We start from the raw sequence: 25,300 nt of genomic DNA, 5'->3' as shown, positions 1-25,300 counted from the left end.
TGTGGATCTGACTCACACACAAGTGCAAAATGAATTTAGTCTATCAGAAACTGATCCACACCACTGCTGTAGCTGGTGAGAACATTATTTCTAATCTTGGGAAGATGTCAGATCTCTTTCCTTTTATTAATCCGTCTTTCAGCTCCTCTACTAGTGCAGCGTTTAAGCTTTTGTTACATGCAGGATCTAACAGTAATCAGTGGGAAAGAACAGTTTGGTTCCAGGTGTCTTTAAGTACAGAAAATATTAATGGACATACATTTTTTTCTTCTCCGTTGAAGTTCATGTTCAAAGCTGAGTAGTCTGTTAGTTTTCTGTGGCAGTACTTGGCATCAGATTGAGAGGTTATGAGAAGTCATGAATTACAATGTTGACTTCAGTTCAAGCATTGGCACTGCCAGGATGTCTCACTATACAGAACAGAGCAGAAGGTGAGTTAAGGATATTTGGTTGAGAATTAATCCGGAGACAAGTAAGTTGATGTGACAAAGCAATCACAGAAAAGAAAACCAAAATGTTACCTCAGTATATAAATCAGCATGCATCATGCAATGTTAAACATTTTTCTTTTGGTGGGAACTTTGCACAAAAATACTAATAAACAGTCAGGAAGTAGGATGTGCTTGATGAGTCTTTTTCAATTAATCAATTTCTTATTCTCAGCAACATGAAATGGATGTGCCCCTTGATGCGTGATCTAATCCATTATGTTGTCTGTAAATAACCGCTTCTACTTTTCTTTCTTGCTTCAAAATTGGATACTGTAGAGTAGTTATTGTATGTGCAGTAGTAGTAGAGACAGTGGACTTTTTCTTGCACACAATGACTTACTTGTGATACTGAAGATTAGCTTTCAGCAGATTACTGAATAAAGCACAGATACACTGGCTATCTGGCAGTACTGTGTTTTTCTGTGGATTCTTTTCAGCTGGAAGGCATGGCATTTTAACCGTACTCTGGTTAAGTCTGGATGGAGCATCACTTCCATTCTTAAAATATTTGAAAACATAAAAGTGAGTTGTTTGAAGCTGCAGGCTAAGTTGCAGAGTGACAGATTTCCTAGTATTAGCTTAAGTAAATATTTGTAGGAGGTTAGGTTCAGAGAACCCCAATTCTTAATCCTCTTGTGTAGGCAGAGCAGCAAAATCAAGTGGTTCATGCATCAAATTCTTCTGGCAGCCCCGCTGTTGATTTTTGAAGGGAGAGAGGCACCTTGCTGCCCACTCCTTTTCTGTTTCCATCTTACGAAAAGGAATAGCTTGTCTACCTGTTTTTAATGGCTGCAAATCGTGCTGAAAATGTAAAATGTTACTCCTCATTAGTATGTGGGTAATTAATAGAAAGTGTTACGAGAGTGAGTAGTCCAGTAGTAATATATAAATTTAATACTGAATGTTTTCAGAAGAAGGGACATATTTTGTATTGCTGGTTTCCCAGCTGAATCCCAGTTTGCACAAACACGCCTTTCATACTCTCCTCTTTCTCCTGATGTTGTCTGTCCAAAAGACATGATTCATGTGCTACTACTATTCTGTCCTAGGCCGCTCAGTTTGAGAGAGGTAACATTGCTATTATTGTATCTGGGGCTTGCTGTATGGTCAGGATATGATGATTTAAAAAATAAACTATTCGTTTTCCATCGCCTATAAATAATCATTAAATATTATAATATGTTTCACATACATTATTTACATTTTTTAATTGTAGAATTTTTTAGTTTTGTTGGTGTAATGACATCTGGAATCAGTTTTAAATCTTCATACCTCATGCATAGCTTCCTTTAATAACTTTTATATGATTATTTTTTGAATATGAAAAAAATGGAAGCTCTGAATTTCACAGTTATTTTCTTTCAAAATTACAGTTCAGTAATAGGATGTGTATGTTAAAGAGATCCCAGGAAGAGATTATTTCATTGGTTAAATTAGAGCTAATCTATTACTTTAATGGACTATGCCAATATACATGCCAAGGGAATTAACCACTTATACATTTATATTTCTGTAAGGGCTATTACAAAATCAAGCAGACTGTTTATTTTTTCCCCTGCTTGTCCAGTAAGGGTATCTGAGATGCTTGCTTGCCTTTTGTGATTTAGGTGAGTGAGCTCTCCAACAATGGCATAATTTGCAGTTTTGTCAAAGGAAAGAAGTGTTCCTTCTTTTTGGCTCTCACACTTGTTTTTCATCATGAGCAATAAGAATGCAATAGGTGAAATAGTGCTGAGAATAATATGGGTTTGAGTGTCCCATCTGATGTGCGGGGATACCGTGGGATGCAGGAATCAGCAGCTCCTGCTGTGTGCTACGTCTCTACATCTTGGTTTTTCATCGAGGTCTTGCTGCTGGTTAGCCCAAGGTTAGTGCAGCTCCCCTGTCTGCTGTGTTCATCTCACTGGACACAATTTGTTCCTGGAGATGCTGTCATCTTAAAACTGTGGTTAAAAACCCTTCTGCTTTGTAGATTCATTAAAAATACTTATGAGCATCTAGAGACAAGTGTGCAGTACCAATATGAGTAAATAGAATAAATACCTTTCTTTTTTTCCCTCTTCCTCTCCTTTTCATCCCTCCCAAGAGAAGCATAACATGTTTTAAAGCTTCTGAAAATAGAAGCAAAGCTGTAAATGTGAGCCATTTGAATAGAGGCATACTATTTGATGAGGTTTTGCATAGCCTGTCTCTGAACAGCTGGCCATAGGAAATGGTCATGAATCTCTCTCGAATTCAGAAAGCAGCGTTCAAGCCACTGTCACTCTTCTGACTCACAGGAAAAGGGTGCGAGGGTGTGAGCAGAAGAATGGCTGCAGGAGTACAGATGCATTGCTAACACTGTTTGGTACCTTTATGTCATGAATTGCTTTTTTAAGACAATGTGATATGTATGAAGATCCCGAGTTGAGTAAGAGTATCAGCATTTGGTTCATGGCTTTGAAGACCATTACTGCCAACTTTTCTGTTTGAGAAATTAGTATCTTAACTGCTTACGAACCTTATTTTACTTATTTTACTTATTTTATTGAACCTTATTTTTACTGTGTCTGATAGCAAGGTAATCGAAAACTTGAAACAAAAACATAGCTATGGGGTTTCATAGTTTGAACAACAAGCAAAGTCTGTCTGCCATCCTTGAGATCTGTCACTACAGCCCTGTGTTGTGGTACTGTAAGAGGAAGTTGTGGTTACCTTCTTTTAGTGTTTAAGGTCGAAGTAGCATTTTCTTCAGCTGGCTTTAAGAAATTGTTGTCTGTAAGCTTACATTTTGTGTATTTGATTTCACTGGGTGCTTGGGTTGTTTATTTTATTTCTATGTCCAAGTTTTGCAAGTTCATTGAAATGAAAGCTAGCTTTGAATAGCAAACGTTCAAACTTTGATAAAAGTTTGTGTCGAAGTATTTGTAACTTAACAGTAGAACATTTCTGTATCACTCGTGTGCTAGATTTGGGTGACTGAGGAAAAATTCAGAGCAAAAATGATAAGGAGCTTTATTTTTCTTGAAATAACTAGAGATTCCGTGTTCATAGTGATGACTGTTAAAGTATAGCAACAGTCATAGCTGCAGGACAAAGGTAAGGCTGAAGTCCTCTTGCCAAAATCCTGAGGCCATGTGTGATCCAGCAGTTTTGGCCATAGAATGAGGAACTTGGCCACCCATGTGCCACAGGTGAAGCTTCTTGTTGGCCTTCATGGTTGACTTGTCTGGTTTCATCAAGCGCATACCAGGCCTGGCACGGAGGGAAGGTGGACTGGGTGACTCACAGGTAGATGAGCTGGCCCTGAGAGGTTTTTGTTATTTTTACTGCATAGCATTCTTGGGCTTGGCACAGACCTGGGTTTTAGTGAGATCGTCTGCTGTTGGCTTCAGCTGCTGCTGTTGGTCCAGTGACTGAATTACCTAGCACAAGCCTGCTCAGACACAGCCAGGCACTCGGACTCCTTGTGAGTCGTAAGTAGCCCAGATGCTGCAGATTGGCCTTGCCTTTCCGCTTAGACATGTGGGCCGTTATATGCACCCTTTAGATGCTCTCCCAACCAGCCACAACTCATATATGGAAAATATCTAGCAAAAAAATTGGAAATATGTTGCTGTGCTTGGGCTGCGTATGTCTGGCTTTTCTTCGGACTGTTTGAAGCGGAAACTCCAAAGCAGTTAAATTAATGAACTGTAGAAGTTACTTGTTAAATAATAACAACTGAAGCCAGAGTAGGGTTTCTGTTAAGATTAGCTCTTCTTTCAACGGTGACAATGTTTGTGGATTGATAGAAATTCTCTTTTCATGCATACATGCATAATTAAAATGCAAAAGTCCACTGCTTATCTATTCATCACCAGTTCACGGGGATAAGTTCCCTGATTCAGGGAGAGATGACTGACTGAAGTTAAAGTTAGATTGTTTTATTTTTATGAAGCTTTTTTTATGCTTGCACTAATTCTTTACATTGTTTTTAATATCATATGCAGAGTTCTCCCCAATCCTTTTTTTGCAGTAGATACAAAAACCAGTAGTATGCAGCATACTATTTTCTCATAAATACCATGAATATAGGAAGTTTTCCTTGCTGTGTGTTTCTGTTTTAGATTTCTTATCTCTTCCAGTGCCGTATACTACTACCAGCTATGCAGACTGAGTGCATGAAAAGGGTGTGTGGAATTACTTTGTAAGCCCAACCCAGATATTTTCAATTGTTCAGACTCTTCCAAGTTTAAAAATAAGTGGTTAGACTTGTTATATGACACCATTCATATATGTTTAATTTGGCTGTCATTTGCCAAGACTATCAACATGCCAGGTATTCAGTGAAAGATTAAACTTTTAATTCATTATTTATTTTGAGAAGCAGCAGTGGTGAAATGAAATTCTCACTCTTCTCTTACTACCCCATCTCTGCGGACCTTAATCCTGTGATCAGGGAATTCTGAGATACATTTTATCTTGCTTTTAACAGCTGTGTGGTCGGGATAATTGGAGTAAGGTCGATGCATTAACAAATCTTTGCACACTGACGGAGAGATGGGACTGCTTGCCAGTAGTATTTTGACTTGTGTGCGTCTGATGCACTTGGGGTGGAATTTGTGTTGCTGCTGTGTTGAGCTGATGTCTGTGTTGGTGTGTTAGGAGGTGTCTCCTTCCAGGCGTTCTTCTGCTGCCTGGTACAAAGCACCAAGCATACATCATGTTCCACAGCAGGGACATGGGTTTCCACACTCGCAGGCCAGGCAGAACGTCCCTGTGCTCCATTTCTGACCTAATGGACCTGGCATACCATCTGTGCTGTCAAAACCAGCACATCCTCTTGAGGGGATTTGATGCGGATAGTATTGTCGCCGAGTGACTCCATGGTGTGTATCTCCGTAGGTTTGAACGTGGGCAGTGATGACACAGAGTTGCTTATGGTTGTCTTACAGCTTCCATAGTCGCACAGTAATATTTTTGGCATGCTGTAGCCTACTAGGTCAAGGTGAGGAGGAAAACAGTTTGGTCTAGCAGTTTCCTGAACACAGCCAGCCTTCACTGGCTGATCCCATATGCTGGTGTTGTGGTAAAAAATTCGCCTGAGGCGAATTCGGAGGCCTGGGTCAGCCGTGCTCCACCTCAGAAGCAGCATTCGGTGACGTCCTTCCATAGAGCAGCAAGGGTCCCTCAGCCCGCCTGGCTCAGTAGATGTCTCTCATCATTTCTTTATCTAAAATACTGTCGAGGACTATTCTGTCAGAATCAGACAGGCAGTGGAGTGAAGGCCAGTCATTTCTTGCCTGCCTGCTCCAGCACCGGGTTAATGATTCACCCCCAGCATATGTGCCTGCGATTAGCCATGCGCACTGCAGCACACCTGGGCTAGCTGGGGAGCCACTGGAGGAGGAAGTTTTCTCTCTGGGTGCCAGTAAGACACTGAAAACAAAACCTGCATTAGCATAATGAATGGTAGCGGCGTTTAGATTTAGGTCTGCCAGTACCAGAGCCACGTAGCAGTACTGTTTCGGGATGTGTCACAAGATTGTGTTACCCCTCTTAGTTGAAGCAGAGCTGTGGTAATGAGATGACTTGGAACTCGCCTCACCTCCTAGCAGCAGAGGTCTACCTTTTGTAGGTTGAATTTTGTAGGGAAAAAAATGTTTTATTTATATAAAACAGTAATTATTTGCTGCAATTTGTACTATGAAAGGAAGTGGGAGTGGGGGAAAGAACTTGTATGCATAACTTTGATAAGGCCTGTACTTTAAACATGACACTCAAACAATGCTGTAGGCAAGATTTTATGCTGGAGGTTATTACTTTTGCTTCAGGAAGAGCGGGAAAATATGCATGCTTTTTGCATATTCCAAAATAAAAGGCAGCGTCTTTTCTGGAGGGTCTGTCAGACATCCTGGAACTCTGTTATTTGCTGAGGGGCCAGCTCTGACTTTTTGGAAACTTGAAATGCCATCTTTATATCTTTCAGCTCCCTTTTCACCACCATCTGTGCTCCTGTATTCAGTGTGGAAAACTTCAGTGTCTCAGCTTTGAAAGCAAGTCCCTTCTGTTTTGGCAGATTTAACTCAGATTTCAGTTCCCCCTGCCCCGCAGCTTTGTCTGGGTGCTGTTTGCATCAGGCTCAGCAGAAGAGAGGTCTCTGGAGAAGCTTTGCTCCGTGAGCAGCACCCAGGATTTACTTTGGGTCTGTTCGCAGCCGAGCGTCCTCGTCCCTCGTTGGGAAGAGCGGTGCCAACATCTGTCAAGTGAGCAGCTGTCAGGCCCTGGCCTGCACAGTGCTGGCTCTGTGCTGGTAATGTCACCAATTATCACTATGCCACCGACCTTCCTTTTTCAGAGGGGTGACCAGAGAGGCTGCGGTGCAGCAGCTCCCACTTTATCTTGTGTCCTCAGGTTTCCTTGACCTCCCCGTCCGATTTTAGAACCGGAAATGATACCAAGTCCTCAGGGAGGTGATGTACGATGATAGCTGTGCTTGCATTTTTCATTAATATTTTTTCTCAGTTTCCCTCATTTTTTTAAATTTAATTTTACGCTTAGGTACAGTGGTTGCATGTGATACTCTCAGCTTTCAACAGGACGTGGTAGGAACACAGAACTACGCCCTTGCAGACCCAAGCAGGGTGCCCGGGGCCGTGCCCTGCAGTTGTTCCTGGTGCCCCAGGCTTCTTCCAGGCTCTGGCGGTCACTGCTCGGCCCAGTCCTTGTGCTCCAGAGCTGCCTGCAGGCCAGGGCAGGTGCCCAGCGTGGCTGTGGGCATAGAGAGCAAACACTGCTTCGTTGAGGTGCTGCCAGGCTTGTTTGTCTGCAGGGTCAGTGGCAAAACCCTCGTTGGCTTCACCAAGTCCAGGATTTCTCCCTTGTGGTTGTGAGGAAGGGAAGCTGTGGGCGCTCACTTCCATCTTCCCTCTTCACCCAGTGTTCCCAGGTGGCAGCTATCAGACAGGACAGGCTCTCTTTTTTTCAACATAGTCAGCCAGCAGTTTATGGAGCCATGCAATGCCAGATTTTAACACGGTTTTCATACAGTATGATGTTTTTTTTCGATGATGTTCTTTGCCTGTATTTTCTTTAAAAAACGTTGTTTGCTTTTTTTTTTCAGCCATTTGGTTGCTTTCAGCTTAATTGACAGAGGGAAAGAGAAACCTAGTATAATAGCTTCCTTAAAGTCTCTGGGAATTTGGTGGCTGTTAGAGAGGAGAGGCTTTGGAACTGCCCTGCTCAGAGGACAGCTGCAGCATGAGGTCCAGAGCTGAAGACATCATCCAGTGCTCCAGAAGTGGAAATCCTTTCTCTTGATTAAAAGATCATCTCTTAATGATTGTACTCATTGGTGCTTGTATTTGCTATATGTGTACCTTGTGCCGTTTCTAGCATGACTATGGAAATTCATGTTAGAAGGTAGTCCAATATATCCTGCTTCTTACATGGGTTTTGTAGGTTGTGCTGCGTTTGCAGCTAGCTCAGGCATGTCTACATAAACTTGCTGTCGCTGCTGTGATGCCCCCTCACTGCTTGCAGAACAGCCTCCAGCATGTTTGCGTTGGGTTATCTCTGAGTAGCATTTAAACCTCCTCAGTGGTAGGTACCTTTGCTCTCCTAGTGGTGTTTCTCATGTACAACATGCAGTGCATTCCCATGGCTTCCCATCTGCTGCAGGGTGGTGATTCAAGGTCTCGGTTTTGCCCTGTGACATCCATAATGGCATCATCTGTCTCCTGTGTCCTGAGCCAGTGCCTCACATCCACAAAACATCCAAATTAATCAACCTTGGTTGGAATGTGTGCAATAAAGAGAGGAGGGTATTTGGCTCTTTCCCCTCTGATTTGATACTCTGGGGATGGGTTGGCACGCCTGTGCTTTGATTTATCAAGATCTTCAGAGTGCGCTTTAGTTTAGGTTGATACCACATCCCTTTTTGTTTAGAGATTTAAAATTTATTGATGAATATGCCTAAAGGATACATTAAAAAGAATTTTAAATGGAAACTAACTGAACAAGTGGTTTTTGCTGACTTAAAAATCATGAAAACATTTTTGGTCTTGATAAATGAAGATCAAACTTCAGAGCACTACTTCTCAGATGTTTGGTATTGTAAGTTTATTTGTGTTAACTTAGTATTTGCAGTTCTTTTTTCAATCAGTCTTGCTGATTTTATATTAATGTAGGTCTTTTACACTGGAGTTAAGGTTAGAGTAGGATTTGTTACTTGACAGTTCAGTTTTACTTAAGTTTACTTATGTTTTTTTTACTTTATAATTAAGATTGACTAAATAGAAAATATTCAAATTTCAGTTCAAACTAAGAAATACTAGATTCCTGTGTTATTTGGGGAGGACAGAATGTCTTAAAACTGAAAGCAAAATACACGTGTTTTTGTTTTTTTCATAAGAAATTTTATTAAGTGAATCAGCACCAGGAAAATACATAGAAAATCAGCTGAAGCAGTGGGATTTTCTAGTAAAAGCAACTGTGGCATCCCATAAATATGGTGTCTGACAATAGTTAAGACTATTGTGTTGAAGTGAAGCATTTCCGTATCTCATTGACACTGTACATTTGCTTCATTAACATTTTTTTAATATACTGATGTATGTGATTTTCTTACTATGCGCTGGAGTATGAATTAAGAACGAATTATAGATGCTAATTAAGAAGATGATTAAAAGAGCAAGGAATGTATTGGCCTTTCTGATTTTTACTCCTTTCCAAGTGAATGTAGACTATCTTACAAAAATGCATCATTAGACCTTTTTAGGGGTTTTGTTCTCACTCTAGAAAGCAGCTTGTTGGCCCTGTAGTTCTGGTGCAGCCTTCTTCTGGGACATGTAGTGCTCTACAGAGTCTGAGATTTGCAGAATAATTTTAAATAGAAAGGGGATAGATTCACGTCTTTGGTGTTCTAATCTGGGCAATGCAAAGTAAGCAAATTGTGTCTCCTTGCTTCTCCTCCAGTGTGTCAGCAGATCTAGATTTGGAATACGTAGAAGTGCCCACTGGGTGTGAATGCAGCCTGTCCCCTCCCTGCCCCGAGAAACGCGGCATACGGTCAGCGTGACAAGACCACAGGTGCTTCTCCGAGGGCAAGGAAATTTGACAGGAAGCATAGTGGCCATGGAGAAGCAGACCATTGGTTTAGTTCTGCAAAAAGCTAAACTCCCTCACTGCCACTGCCGGGGTGTTTTGGTAGGATCTGATTCAGTAAGGGTGAATGGGTGACATGAACTTCAGTAGCATGGTTCTGGAGCACTATCATTGAATGAGAAATGATGATCTCTCACCAAATGGTTGTGTGTGTTAACATTTACCACAGATGCACATATTTAAGCAGGTAATCAATCATTCTGAACACTTCTTCCCCATCTGCACATCAGCTGAATGCTTTTTTAAGGGTGTTCCTGGTTGCAAAAGGCATCAGGAGGAGTATTATCCTATAGTAATGTCAGTGATTATCCACTGAAGTGCCCACTAGCTTATAAGCATATATAAAACTAGGAACTATCACAGTAAATCACAAGAGATCTCTCGCATTTTCTCCTTATCTTTCAAAATGATTCCATATTCTGTATCCCTTGTAAACAGACAAGGAAAGCATTTTATTACAGCAGGGCCCTAATCTACAGTCTTCAAGCCTCAAGAGAGCGATTTTCAGTAGATGGTTGTGAGGTAAGAGCTCTGTGGGTGCAAAGATATAGCACAGTCCAGTGTACGTTTAATCATCAATACACTGCATATGCACGTGGAAGTTGTATCTCGATGATGCTAGTCACCACAGGAGAGTTTGTAAATCAGTGTTGCTAGGCAATAAACTTCTATTATTTGTTTGAACAACCTTATTGAAAGTGATCGTTGATAAGAAAAGATTAAGAAAGGACAACCATACTGAAATCCACATAGCACGTGTGTCTTCAGAGGACGTAGCTTGCAGCGTGAGTATTTCTGAGCAAGTCCCAGACTTGCATAATCGCATCTGTGGTCTTTGACCCATCTAGAAACAAATTATCTTCCCATTGCTTTTTATTGGTTTGCTATTAATAAACATGATTGATGAGCACTCATGTAATTATTTGGTTATTGAAACCCATCAAACTAATACGTTGCATTTCCAGACTTCAGAGTTTTCCTGGAGAGCTTAGCATGGTGTTGTGGCACCAGGCACAGACAACAAACTGAGAGTTGTTTTGTCCTTGAAAAAAACAACAGCTGACAGTAGGAGAGAGCGCACACTGTTTGAAGGATGCATGTTTGCCTGGAACATGCAGAGGACACAATGCCCATGGTGATGCCAGCCCGCTTAGAAATGATGTTGACTTTGTGTTCATGCCAGTGTATTCCCACAGGAGAGCCTGGTGAGTAAGAACCCAGTTAGTCAACATGAACTGACTACAGCTTTATGAGTTGTGCTGAGAAAGCTCACTAGTTGTATCACCTGCAAATTATATTTTAGCATTGTGGTTTTCCCAGGTCAGCCACAGCATTTGCCATCTGCAGGGAGCTCCCTGTGCTGCGGCTGCCTGCGTGGTTGTAGTCTCCTGTCTGCTAAACTGAGCATCCTTACAGCAGCTCAGTGAAGATCTAGGAGCACTGAGGACACAACAGGGTATGTTGGCAGTAGGGCTAGGACATATTGCAGTATAAGCGGTGATATTCTGCATGTCACTTGGGATTTCAGCGTGGACATTTCTTTTTTTTTTCTTTTTTTTTTGCCAGGCAGTGCCACTTGTGCTTAAGCTTTATTAACATAGAAATAGCAGTAATCCATTTTTTTATTCTCCTTTAAGCATATAATGCAAAGCAGTCTAATCAAAACTGAAGACGGTGGTTAATACTTCAGATGAACATGAGCAACGTGGTTTTGCTTTTTTTTTTTTCTTTTTTCTTGCTAGAAATGGAATGAGACTAATAGCTCAGTACTTGGTAAGTGGGTGAAAAAACAATGCAAGTGTGTGGGTAATGGAGGAAGAAGTCAAAAATAGTGGAGGGAATGAGATTGGGACACTGATCAGTGAATGCTTCGCTGGTTCCTCTGGGTCCCTCAAACTGCCATTGCCCAGCAATCTGGATCTTGGTCAGTGTGAGGTTAGCGAGTAGTTTTAGATCAGATGCTGGAGGCTAAGCACTTGTATCCCAAAGCCTACATTTGTTTTGCCTTTATTGGTATTTTGTTGAGTCTTTTCTCCTCTGGCAGATGTCACTGTGAAGAGCAAGGTTCCACCATTGTGACCTTGTGGGCTATTTTTCTAGTAGTGCTTTTCTAGAGCAACTTTCTATGAAGGTAAGGATTGTTATCCAGCCTCCAGTGTGAATTGTTACTGGATTTTTTTATTTCACATCTCCCACACTAAAGAGCTGACATGTTGGTATATCCCTGACACAGAGATGCTATAGTACTACAGCTAAAATCAAAGGAATTGACCATGCTGGAATAAGAGTAACTCATCTATGCTTTCTTGCCTTTTAAAGGACTTCTGTTCTTTAAGAAAAGAAAAAAAATCTGTTTCATCAGATGAGGCAAATAACTACCTATCATTAGCTCCTCTCCCATTTCATTCCAGTTCACTAATGCGAGGCTGGTGGAATCGCGCTCAGTGGTACCAGCTAGTAGTGTGGTCTTTGCCACACACTGAACACATGGGTGGTATTCCCAAAGTCCTGAGATGCAGCTAGTAGGCCAGGCCTCGCAGTGCTTATTCAGGCAGTGTTTTCATTAACTGCGGCGGGCATCTACCCAAATCCTGGGATTTGGCTGCTTTTTAAAAGATTTTCTCTAGGGCTTGTCTACGTGTTTTGTGTTGGTTTTGGGAACTGATACAGGTAGATCTGTTAGGCTCCCTAGTGGGTCTGTGGTTAATAGGTGTAAAAGCATTTGTAAGCTGCAGTATTATTCCTTGCTCATTTAAAGCCCACCCCACGTATAGCTCCATCCTTGCTTTCACTGTGAGTGAGGTTGCAGCGGTGTGAATTTGCACCGCCTGTGCCATGCAGGAGGCCAGGCTCGTGTCTTGGTGGTTTCTTCTGGCCCTAAAAAATGGATGCATCACAAGACTGGTATGTTCACTTCTTTGTGCTGGATCTTGAGGGGATGCCACGGTGACTGGGAGGAAGATTTCGGCTCTTACTGGAAGATAATGCACTATTAATCGGAAGTTTGGGTGATGTATAAGGAAAAGCAAAACTAAAAAAAAAAAAACCACGTATTTGAGGACACCAGCTGTACACTGACAGATCATTTGGCATTATTTGGTCCTTGTCACTTGAGTGAAGTCGGGTCAGGGCAGGAGGACACAGGAGGACACCAGCTTTCTCATGCTGAGCAGCTGGGCAGTGCCACACGTGCTGCAGCCGAATCTCTGCCCTGCGGTGCACCTTGAGCTCTCACCAAAGGGGGCCAGATCTGGGGGGACGTCCCTGGGAGCCAATTTAGAGCAATCAGGTCATTCGCCTGCACATGGGAGACTGGGAAACTGCAGCGCCGTGCTTTTTAATGATTGAGTGCTATTGCTCAAGCCTGTGAAAGGTTTGAAACTAGAGCTACAATGCTAGGAACTACTTCTGTTAGATTGTGTCATCTCAGCTGGATTTTTATTTGTTTATTTTCCTTTAATTTCACCCTTGGGCAAGCATGGCCATGTACTTCTATCCCCGCTTCCTCCTCTGCAAGTGCTCTCACTCAGCTAGCTTCTGGTCTTTTTTTTTTTTTTTTTCCTTTCTGGCATTAAAACCTTATTTTTAAAATACGTAAAGCTGTAGGGTTTCTCATCAGTAGAATCAAATGGAAGATCAAAAATATAATTAAATAACTTTAATTTCTTTGTCAAAGACAAATTATTTTTTCTTGTATATTTTGGGTGACTTGATCGCACCTGTAAGGGAACCATTTTCATCACGTCTGTCAGTGTGATCCTTCCTTAGAAATGGGATGATCTTTAAAAAGCACTATGAAATTCAAATAAATGTTTGAAAAGAGAAAAGCATAAAACAATTACATGCCGTAATAGCCAGGGAATTCAGAGTGAAGACTGTATTTAAAACAGAAAGAATTCTTAAAAATGGGGAAATGAAGTATCATAGGCAATGCTAATTTTTCCCAGAGCTCTATCAGCATGGGAGTAATCCAGTTAATTAGATCTTAGTCTCTGCTGAAGATTTCAGCTCTGTAGCAAGTGTAATATTTTTGTGACATTATAAATCATTAGGAAATGTAAAAGGATACTGGAAATAAGTTACTGTAAGAGTCATATATTTTAGACCTGTAATTTATTATCTACGTATGAGGCATTTAAGGACATAAGCTGCCCATATTGCACATGTAGTGGGTACCTGTGGCAGACTGAGTGAAGTTGAGAAAGCTGTTTAATTCTTTTTTTCAGATAAAGAGCAAATAAAACCTCAGTTTAGTTAGTTTAAATGTTACAGATGGCACAGTGAAAGGGGGTTCTAGCTTACAACATAGGACTGTCTGGATGAACTCCCGTAGTAGCTACGGACATTATCACAATCTCATTCCCTTGCTGCTTTCTCTTTTACATCTTTGTGGGATTTGTTTCATTTTTTGTTTTCCATTTCAGAATTTTTGATGCAGCTTTATTTTGGTTCTAATCTGTTTTCATTTCCTTCTCATTTGTGTTGCATTATATTTTTTCTGAACTGCTGTGTCTACAAGGTGAAAGAACTCTACTTAGGCAGAAGGAACTCGGCATACCATTAGTTACATTAGAGAGGGTCTCTTTCCCAGTCTGTGATTTAGGTCTGCATTACTTTAGAGCAATGAAGAGTGACAGAGTTCTTTGAAGGATGTCTGCTTTGCCTGCTGGATCACTGGGCAGGAGGTCCTTCTGCCATACCATCTGTGTCTTGGTGGTCTGAAGTACGAGGTGTGCCTCATGGATAAATTTGTAGCTGTGCGTGTAGGCATGCAATCACCTGGCAGTCAAGAAAGTCTTTTTTTTTTTTTTTTTCCCTCTCCATCTTAGACCTTATCTGAAGAATGACAACCTGAATAGCATTGCCATGAGGGTAGAAGTACCAGGACCACATTGGTTAGAAAGAGCATGTTTTTTCAGCATGGGATTGTAAAGTCAAGGTTGGATCCTGTTGCTTGGTAGTTATATATTAATAAAGTGTAGGTCCAAAGGGCTCGTCTTGAAGTTCCTTAATCTGGTGAAACTTCTCTTTGTTTCTATTGCTTTTCTTCTGCAGACTGTACTACAGAAAAGCTGGTCTTGTTGCTCAGTTTGCTTGTTGTTTTTCCTTTCCTGTGTTGGGAAGCCTGATGAGAACAGTGCTGGTAGGTTGTTTTCCTATTCTACCTGGTCATTTCATGGCAACATGTGTTTTGTCAGCTCGGAAAAAAATGAGATGAATTATGTAAGTCCTCATTAAAAGGTATTGTACATTTGTGTGTTGTTCTTGCCGCTTGTTCTTGCTTCGCTTCATTATCTGGGGCCAGATGGAAGCCGTGGTGTGACCGTGGGTGAATCAGAGGCATGAGGTGTTCTCGCTCGCGACTTCAGCAGCAGGCTGACAGCAGCTGGGAGCTTAGCAAGTGTCTCGGTGCTGAGCACAGGGAAAGGTGTTTCTGGACAAAACTTGCTGTTGAGCTAAATCTAGTTTGAATTTAGCTCAGACTAAGGTATGGTATTTTTGCCTTTTTTATTATTATGTTGTGTTTGTAGCATGGAAAGCAAGTGTGTTTAAAACAGTCTTTTAAATCACGCTTTTTCTCTGTGCGTTATTTTAGTGGGGGAACAAAAAAGCCTTCATTACGGAGTGCTTTTGTGTTGTCCTTTGTAATCATCATAGCTATGCCAGAGAAAGATGGTTTCTTTTTCTGGTCGGCGTTGTGCGGCGCTGCCAGGCTGCTCTGCGCGGTTGGTCAGGCTGCGGTTGCAGGGCACGAGCGGGCAGCAGCCGCTCTGTGCACATCCCAGGGCAAGATTGAGTTGTGGTTTCCAGTCTACACCGCTGAGATGTTTCAGAAAGTTGACTGAGAAATGCAAATCTGTGCCATGTACCACGGTAAAAGCATGAACCTGAAAGGGATCTGCTTCCACGGGAATAGTTTGAGATCCGTCACTGGGGAAAAGGCTGAAAGGCTGGCATTTTAAGCAGTTAGTGTCTTGAGAGAATATATGGTCACTGTTGTGGAGAAGTTCATATGAGGTCTCCTGACCTATTGCTTGGTTAACAGGGCTGTAGTGGGAATGCTGCCCTTTTCCTTTCTCTAGTTTCTGTGAAGGAAATGGATGTGCGCTGTCCTTTTTGAGCAGAAGACGAGGAGAGCTATGGCATGAGAGAGGCCCTGACCGCCTAACACCAAAACCAATGCACACTGTTACATACTTCGTAGAGGCAAAGTGAGCATCACTGGTCAGTGCAGAGCTGAAGCTGGTGGTGGTGTGATGCCTGGCTTCCCCCTGCCAAGCAGCTTTGTGCAAGGTCTGTAGCTGCAGCAGGGCACGTAAAGAGTACTTTAAAAGTGGCTAAATAAAAACCGCACTCCTGTTTCGGAGCTATAAATTGACATTAAGGTGTCGGGCCTTGTTTGTCTGTTCCTTCAGAAAAGTAGATGCACCTTTGTGTCATTGCAAAGCAACAGTCACGCGTGTAGCACACTCCCAATTCACTTCCAGCTCCTTCGTCAGCTTCAAAACTCAATTGTTCTTTGCTTCTCCACTGGTTTCAGTTTTGGCTGCTTTCGGTTTCATGCTTATTTTATTACCATTGCTTTCTTTCCTCTCTTTGCCCTTAGATGTGGAATTTACAAGTCCAGGTATATCATAATTCAAAGAAACAAAAATGGTCGTGCAAGGTTCAGTACACTTGCTGCTTCTTTTATTCCCGTCCCTGTGGTACGCTGTTAGCAACACTGTGTTGGAGATGGTCCCTGACATTATAGGAAAGCTTTAAAAAACAGAAACAAGCTTTGTTTTCGGAAATGATTTTGTGTAAAGCTGTGAATAAGCTGCGTATATTAATGCAGTTGGTGTTATGGAGGGCAAGAGTTATGTAGTTTGTAAATTGATCTGAAGTCCTTCAGTGTTGCACTTGCTACACTAAGTTATATTGAAGACTACGTTGGCGAGAAATGGATTTATGCAAAACTGCCATGTCACTCACCACCTGCTTATGAGTAACAACTGTAGCTGGCGTAAAGGGATCTTAGCATGAGATGAACCCAGTTTCTTTTCTTATTTTTTCTTTATATTATTATATTATTTATTATATTATTTATTATATAATTATAATTATATAATTATATATTATATATAATACATTATATATAATGTATATATTATATACATTATATAATTGTATATTATATAATTATAATTATATATTATATTATTATATTATTATATTAATATATTTCTATATATTTTTTCTGGGAGGTATAGAAAGCGAAGGTAGTTTGCCAAACAGTAAAGCCTTGAGCTTCCTGTCACCTCCGTGGGGAGGAAAGTAGAAGCTGCAAGTTAGTAGCTGATGCCTGCATGACTCACTGGGTGTATATAGGACAAGAAGTGAAGGTTCAGGGAAAATTTCCCATAGAAGAGAAATTGTTGTGTGCTAGTAAAGATGGCAGTAGCTCTCCCTGCATATTTGTAGGGAATGTTGTTTGTTATGCATGTAGGAGATGAATGGAAGTACCTACATAGTTCATCCTACAGTGGGATGATGGGAGAACCTGATACGTTCTCACTGAAACACACTTTCAAGGCACCGTAGTGATTTTTTTGCAAGTTGAAACGTGTCACAGAAATTAATGGTCAAACACAAATACTGATTAAAAAGTACAGAGGAGTTGGATTGTTCCTGAACTGTTTTGTGATGGAGCTCTTCCTCTGCTCTCTGCCAAGAACTTAGGCTGGTAATCCAGGCTGTATGCTTAGTCCTTTTATCAGTGAGAATACACATTGTCTTTAATTAAAGAAGTGCTGGTCTGGTATTAATCCTGTTCAGTTTTTAAAATGCATGTTTTCCTGAACACAATTTTGTCCCTGTCTGATTGAACCACTAAGCTTTGCAGGCTTGTAAGGGTTAGAGTACTCTTTCTGGACTTTTCTTCTGGGTCTCTGCTTATGTTCTTTGCAGGGTGAAAGTGATGTGCAGAATCGTAATCTATTCTCTTCTTGCAGCCTAAAAACAGATTAAAAAAATTCAGGCAGTAAGCCTGAGTAATAATTTCTCAGTAATTATTTTACTGCCTTTTCCATCTGTTGCGTTGAAATCTGACTTAAACTAGGCATACATCTAGTCAGAAGAGGTCACTGAGATATTAGTCATCAGAATAAATCCTCTTAAACATGTGCTTAGTATGAGGCCAGCTATTCAGAAGTTAACGGCACACATATGTTGCTTATCTACTGTGCTGCTTGCCAATGAAGGAAACTTTGAGTTTGTGGTGGTTTTATCTCCCTGCAAAGTACATGGTGCAAGTTGACGCAGCTTTTCTGTATGCCACTCATGGCGTGTAGTCTCCTGCTGGAGAACAAGCTCTCCTCAGGGTGCTTTCAGAGTGCTCCAGTCTCTCTGTGTGGCATGGTAAGAAGTGGTATCATTCGTGGTTGACCTTTTCATGGCCCTTTCCTATCAAGTATAATAAACCAAATTTAATACTACTCAGTAAGGCAGAGGAAGAGACAATATTTTAACTAGAGTAATATTGTGGAACCCAAACACAGCTGAATGAAAGCTCACCCTACCTCCCCTCCTGCTGCTCTGACTTGGAGAAAACGTTCATTTACATAAATACAACTCTCTTCTTGAGTCAGGTCTGGACTGGACCCAGTATTTCTGATTCTCTCTTCATAGGAGCATGCTTCATACTCAACAGAAGAATGATTACTTCATATCCTAATTATGGAACTGATTCATACCCTGGGGTGTGGAAAGCAAGCAGTAGGAGTGAATGCATCATTAAAAAAATAGTGTATTTTTAGAGAGGAAGAGGTAAAAATAAAATGCAGCTCCATTGAAGTTTTACGGCAAAGAAAAATGGCTCATGCTGTAGGAACTTTTTAAAAATAATCTGAGATTATGGCTGAAAGAATGTATTTTTTTATTAACATGTTTATAACTTGCTCATGATAAATTGTTTATTTTCTTTTCACCTTTATTTGTTAAGGAGAAGAATGAAAGCTCGCGCACCTCCTCCACCAAATCAACCTTCTGCAGCCAGTAGAATTCACAACGAGCACAAGTCATCTGCAGAGACAGCAGTAATTTCTGATCAGAGTCTTGTGAGCATGAAGGAGAATATGATAAACAGATCGGTGGACTTCACAGTCATTCTGCCCAACGGGGTGGAACAAAAGACCACAGTAGAAGGAAGGTAAGGCTTTGAGCTCCTTTTTGGAGCCCTCCATTGCCAGTAGAATAGTTACAGATATTAGTGTCTCCTTTTCCAGGTTCAGAAGACAAATGATTCATCAAATTCAGAAATCCTGCATTCATAAATATATTATGTTTGCGTAGGTAGCAAAGCATCTGCTGGAGTTTGGGAACCTTTTTCTGTATGTGTCCTTTTTTCCATTGGAAGAGAGAGAGAGGTTCTTGTAATTAAGCGCTATCAATGTCAAATTGTATCGGAAGGGTAGTTTTGAGATAGCTTTCTTCAGTGTGGGAGCTCTTCTATCTTCTAGTCCATTCTGCTTGGAAAGAAAGGAACTGGTATATTTATATTACTTTGAGGAAGAGTTTTTAAAATATCTTCGATGCTATTGATGAAACTATAGCAAACAATGATTTGAGTGGCTGCTGTGCGGTCAAGAAATTGTGGAAAGTAATAATACCAGATTAGGAGGATATGTGGTTGGCTGCCAATAAATCAGGGTCTGTGCTTAATTTACGTCTGGGGCTTGCAATAGTTAGTCTGCATTCCTGTAAAACTACTCGTCTTGGTCTGATATAGTAGTCTGTTTTGACTGTCTATTAGTATATTCTGATGGCTGGGGAAGAGGTGTGCAGCAGTTCATAGTGTCTGGTGCTTCGTTCTTCCCCTTGCTTTTCTTGCAGTAATTAGTGTTTGCCTAGCCACTCTCAGGAGACTAGCGCAAGCAGTAATTTCTGTGGGTCTACCCCAAAGCCAGAGATGGTTGTGAGATGCCAAAGAAAGCTGGTATTTCAATGGCAAACACAGCCATTTGGAGAGCTAATAAGGCAAATCTTCCTGCAGTATTTTGTGAACAGAGATATATTCTTGCTGTATGGATAGAAAAGATTTTCTTCCCCCCCTCAAAAAAACAAAGAAACAAAAAAAAACCCACTCCAACAGCATTACAAGAGTAGTGTTTCAGTGTGACCTTTTGAAGAAGTCACAAGAGCAAAGAACAAAGGGAAAATCCCTGCACAACAAACAGTCTGTCTCAGGTGCCATTGCTGTCACTTACACTGAGGCTGGTTATTTTTGATTATTTCAATCTTTAGTTTGGGGACTGAAACCTGAGGTGAACAAATTAAATCTCAGACGTTTCTGTGAGGCTCTTCCTCTGGCCTACATGAAGCACTTGAGGTGACCAAAACAAACTCTTTGTTATTCAGTGGGGTGCCCACTTTCCCCCATAGGCTGCATGGCAGGTCTAGGCCCCAATGAGGGTGGCAGCTGAGTTTCTGCTGGCGCTCCTCTGCTCTCCTGAGCATTGTGCATGCCTGACGTGGGCAGCAGGTGTTCTCCCTCAGTGTGGCCATGACGCACATCAGGCACGGGAAGGCAGCTGGGAGCAGCGTGGAAGGTAATGGAAGCCAAGGAGAGGGCCGCATTACCTGAACGAGTGATGAAATAAGAGCACCCTCTGAAGAGCACTGTATGGCAACGGCCTTGTGTGTGCTGCTGTTCATCATCACCAGCAAAAGATAAATTGTCCGTAACTTAGCACTTGTTACAGTTTTAGGGATGTGGACTACAAACTTAAATAAATAAAATTCCAAAAGCACTTGAAATTTTTAGGAGGTGGACTGTCTCAAGTTCCCAGGTTTGGGTGAGAGCATTTCATCTTTTTGCGTTGTTTTGTGCAAACTGGACAGCGACGAAGTATGGTGGTCCTCAGAGGTAAATGTTTAATGGGCAAGATAACAGATTTAAAAAATGATGAGTTTAGTTTAGTTAGAGGCAAATATGGGAGCTAGTTTAGTTAATAAATTCTGTTCCCTCTTCACTTTCAATGGTGGTACCATGGAAGGACATTTCAGAAAATTCTGCTATTGCCTATACTGCTGTAAATCTTCAGTATTGTCATGGCCAACATTGGAGCTACATTCTTGAAAATCTGCTCTTGGGTGCCCTAGGGACATAACTTTTTCTTTTTCAGAAAAAAAAATACAAAATCTTGCTCTGAGCATCATCATAATGAAAAATCGTTCTGTAATTCAAGGAAAGCAGTTCACAGAGCAGTGAAGTACTCTAGAGGATGTTTGAAAATGTAACTATTGTAGTTAATTAGTATCACTTAAGGTTATTATAAATGCACTAAATTAAAAGTCAGAATTATCTCTTTCAAGTTGTTCATTGTATGTAAGCAAAGCAGCATGTCATCAATTTTACTTTGTTCTTTTTATAGAAATTTCCTCTAAATAACAGCAAGAGGGCAGAAAATTCTCATTAAATTTCCTTGAAATATTTTTCAAGGAAAAAAAAAAGAAAGTGCGTGTTATTTAAAGATCCTATATTAGAATCTGGAAATTTTAAGTACGTTTATTTATAAAAGTTAACTCAAGCTGACAGTCCGTCTTCAAAAGTTTATTGCCATTTTATAACAGTTTATTGCAGCTTTTGGAAATGTGTAGCACAGTTTAAGGGCAAAGTTGAGTCCTTACAGAGTGTGTGTAGCAATAGAATGGTATTTAAAAAAATAATAATAAAAAAAGAAATTGGTCCCTGTGAACTCTACTGTAAAACATGTAAAAGTATTCGTGCTAAATCCCCCTCCTTCTCCTCCCCCCCAAAAAAAGTATAAAGTACCTCTCACAACTAATCTGTATTTGTACTGTTGTATGAGAAATACATGAAATCCTGAAAGGATAGACAGCGTTGGTGATTTATGCATATTGTTTTGTGCATACAGATGTGCAGCAGATCCACACAAACTAGTAACAGGTCTGACAGAGGGGATGACTAGATATTTAGAAAGAAAATAATGGGAAGAACTCAACAGTGTTACCAGAAACCTTTTCTGTTTGTGATGCTCATGGGTAATACTTTGAATGGGTAACCTGCAAATGCAGGGATTGTGTGTCTGTCATGCTGAGGAGGGCTTCCTGGTTAATGCAGATACAGAGCTCTAGTGTCAGCAGCTTCAGAAGTCAATAGTATTTGAAATATATTGCAGAAAAATGGGGATGTTTAAAGATAAATAGTGTTTGGTTTGGAGTTGTCAACACATGGATGACATAGTCAGAAGAGGAGATAGGACAATTGTTACTGCTGCTTTCTTACATGGTAGGCAAGTTCTCTTGTACGTGTGATACACAGAAGAGGACACTGGTACAAATAATCAACTAGCTGAAGCTTTAGTCCTATTCAGCAAATAACAAGAGGACACAGCTGAGTGCAAGGACCATGCATTACATAGAGCATAAACCTAATGCCATCACAGAAAAAATATTGTCAAGTTATTCTCAGTGAGAGAATTAAGTGATAATAATTGCTGGCTTATAGCTCAATGTATAGAATGGTAAAAGACTGAAGGTGTGAAAGGCTTGACAAACACAGACCTCTGCTGCTGCTTACATGTCATACTGATGGCCCCTTTGTGGATTTTCTCCAATATGGAAAATGAGAGGGAAATATACATCAGCAAAATAACAAAAGCAAGAGACAGCATTTGTGAATACCTACTTATCATGCTTCCATGACTTCTTTGAATGCAGTTTGCCTTTTTACTATACATATTTATGGTTGCGTAGGAAAACTTCTAATCTTTTCATGAAGTGCCTGCTGTGCTTTGGAGCATGAGAAAATAATGAGTAACACTGTTTTCTGGTGTTTAAATGCGCATAGTTAAAGCCTCAGAGACTTCATCTCACTCCCTCTATGTTAACATTTCTCTTTTCCAGTCTGTCATTTTAGCTTGCTGATGTGTGTTTGAAATTAATCTAAATAAAGATAATTCTTTCCTCTAGTTAGTCTTACCTTTATGAGCATTTGTAGCATGAAAGTAGAAGGTAACAGGAGAGTTGGTCATTTTACAGAGTACAGCTTTATCCTTCAAATTTATTTCATAGGTGTGCAAGGCTGTATTTTAAAATGGATTGCTCTGTGTGATCCAAAAGAGATTAGCCCAATCCACACTCAAAACAACTCTTTTTTTTTTTTCTACCTCTTAAATTCCTGAAGTCCTTTCTGCATTTTACTGGTGAACAGCAGGACACGAATGGTCTGACATGCTCCTGCTTGGTCAGGACCTCAGCCTGAAAAGTGCTGCTGACATAGTAGTTGTTCTTTACTTTCCAGAATTGTTTTTTAATGTTGTACAGCTTAGTAATATACTATCAGGATAGAGCCAAAGTATTCTCCTTTGCTAAAAATAGTTGTCTGGACCACCTTGTCTGAATCATATATTGGCCTCATACTCCACTTTATTTCTGTGCTTTTGCATTTCCTTATCAGTGATGAATGTTTAGTGTCTGTCACACAGCATTTGGTCTCCTACCAAACTCCAGCAAGGTCTTTAAAAGAAGAAAGTAACATGGTTCATAGATGAGTAGTTCAAAATAAAGGAGACATTTAACTCTTTTGTTTCAGCTTTAGAATTAGTCTTTTATGATCAGACCTGCTCGAGTTTCAAAATCAAGTATGTTCTCTATCAGGTCTCAAAAACAGGTTAAAATAAAGTTCTGGTATGTCTGGAACAAGATGGAAATGGGGAGGAAACTTTCTGCATTTTTCAAAAGCCATATTCAGCTCAAGGTTAGAAAGAAAAGTTGTTTCAGTACTGTTCTCTTGGCTGTGCTTGGTGGCTCTCTTCTGTGTGTGCCACGTGTATGGAACTGGTTGAAATAAAACTCCAATTTAAAACCAAGCTGAACTGTATTGCAGTTTAGAAGGGAAATCTTTAGAGTTGGTGATACTAAAGTCTGATAAAAGAGTAATCTCCTTACAAGGACTTCTGAGCTCTCTTACTTCTCTGGAAATACATGAATTTAAAATTTTTGTCCCCATGTTTGTTTTTTGTTGGTTTGGTTTGGTTTTTTATCATTTTGAAGTTTTGTGGAAATGTTTTTTCCCAAATTTACATTTTGACAAGAGCATATCATGCACTTTGATGATCTTTCAAAAATTTCAGATGTTGCTTAATTTGTACTCCTAAATGGCACAGGTGAAGCCTAGGGATTCTTTTCAACAGTTGCATGTTTTGAGCAGTTTGAAACAGGATGGGGTGCTTCAGACTTCATTAAGTGTTAACACTCTGCTCTGTAATAAGTTGAAATCTCAAATTTGGCTGGATTTTTAAATTGTTCATTGTCTGGACAAATTCGTTCAACTCATATGATTATCTGCAACTTATTTTCTCAGATGGCTGGTGTGGTTTCTAATCGTGTTGCAGTTGTGGCACTATTGCTGATGAACACATTCCATAATTTCTGTGGAAAGTACACAGCATCATAAACTACCCTTTTGATGGACTATGGGTATAAAATTGTTTTTCAAGTGCTGCATTTTTTAGTATTTTGAATGAAATAATTTACATGAGGTAAGATAAGAGTCTAAATTTGAATGAATTATCGCAATATTATACGCTACAGAAATACATTAGCATTCCACTTTAAATAAAAATGTGCATCAAATAGAATACCGTGTATTGTGGTTCTGCCACGTTATTTACTTTTCTCTGAAACAACAGTAATAAGGCTGAGGGAAAAAAAGAACAACATGCAAATTTCACTTGAAAAGAAATATATCTGTAAACAGACAAGCTGAGGTCTTTATCAGACAGACTGACACTTTTTAAAATTCTCATTGATGCAGAACATAATGAATGTTTGTTTAAATGTCATTGTATGCGGGATTCTTGTATAGCCTGGACGAGGTATGCACAAATGTTTCTGTTTTGTGTGAAGTAACAATGATTGCAAAATAAAGGCATTCACAATCTGGGGACAGTGCCAGAATAAGACATTGGAAGCTGTCATGAAATGACCTGATACCCATTTCTGTTTAGATGCTCTTTATGCTAGCATTGCCACAGTGCTACGTTTTTCTGAAGCCTCCTGTGTATATTAACAAAATTCTCCTCGTTTGATCTTCATCTTCTCACTTACTTTAATTTCCTTTAAACAGGATCACCTGTTTCAAATTTTCCATACCTGCCGTTTTCTCAGCTTGTGTTGCACAACTCAGTTAAACTTGAAATAGGTCCTTGAAGTAGGTCCTTGAGCTATTTCTCATCTCTTGCACAAGAGCTGGCACCACCACAAGAGGGGCAGTTCATGAGCTACAGGTTTAATGGTAGTGGTTAATAATCTTAGAATCACAGAATGGTTTGGGTTGGAAGGGACCTTAAAGATCTCCCAGTTCTAACCCCCCTGCCATAGGCAGGGACACCTCCCACCAGACCAGGTTGCTCAAAGCTCCATCCAGCCTGGCCTTGGACACCTCCAGGGATGGGGCATCCACAGCTTCTGTGGGCAACCTGTGCCTGTGCCTCACCACCCTCTGAGTGAAGAATTTCTTCCTTATATCTAATCTAAATCTCCTCTCTTTTGGTTTAAAGTCATTACCCTTGGCCTATCACTCCACCCCCTGACAAAGATTCCCTCCGCAGCTTTCCTGTAGGCCCCCTTTAGGTACTGAAGGCTGCTGTAAGGTCTCCCCGGAGCCTTCTCTTCTC

At 40.5% G+C, this 25,300-nt stretch overlaps 1 protein-coding gene across 2 annotated transcripts in view; it reads left to right on the top strand.

The window, feature by feature from the left end:
* The window catches only part of COBL (cordon-bleu WH2 repeat protein), a 153,714-nt gene that overhangs the window by 20,355 nt on the left and 108,059 nt on the right, over positions 1-25,300 (top strand). For both annotated transcript variants that reach the window (XM_050709160.1, XM_035552803.1), the window contains exon 3: positions 18,601-18,807. In XM_050709160.1, coding sequence (XP_050565117.1) covers positions 18,601-18,807 — 207 coding nt within the window. The remainder of the gene's footprint in view (positions 1-18,600; positions 18,808-25,300) is intronic.

The sequence above is a fragment of the Cygnus atratus genome, chromosome 2, assembly GCF_013377495.2.
Source record: "Cygnus atratus isolate AKBS03 ecotype Queensland, Australia chromosome 2, CAtr_DNAZoo_HiC_assembly, whole genome shotgun sequence".
Classification (NCBI taxonomy): Eukaryota; Metazoa; Chordata; class Aves; order Anseriformes; family Anatidae; genus Cygnus; species Cygnus atratus.
The sequence above is the reverse complement of the archived record's forward strand: the minus strand, read 5'-3'. Positions and strand labels throughout refer to the sequence as shown.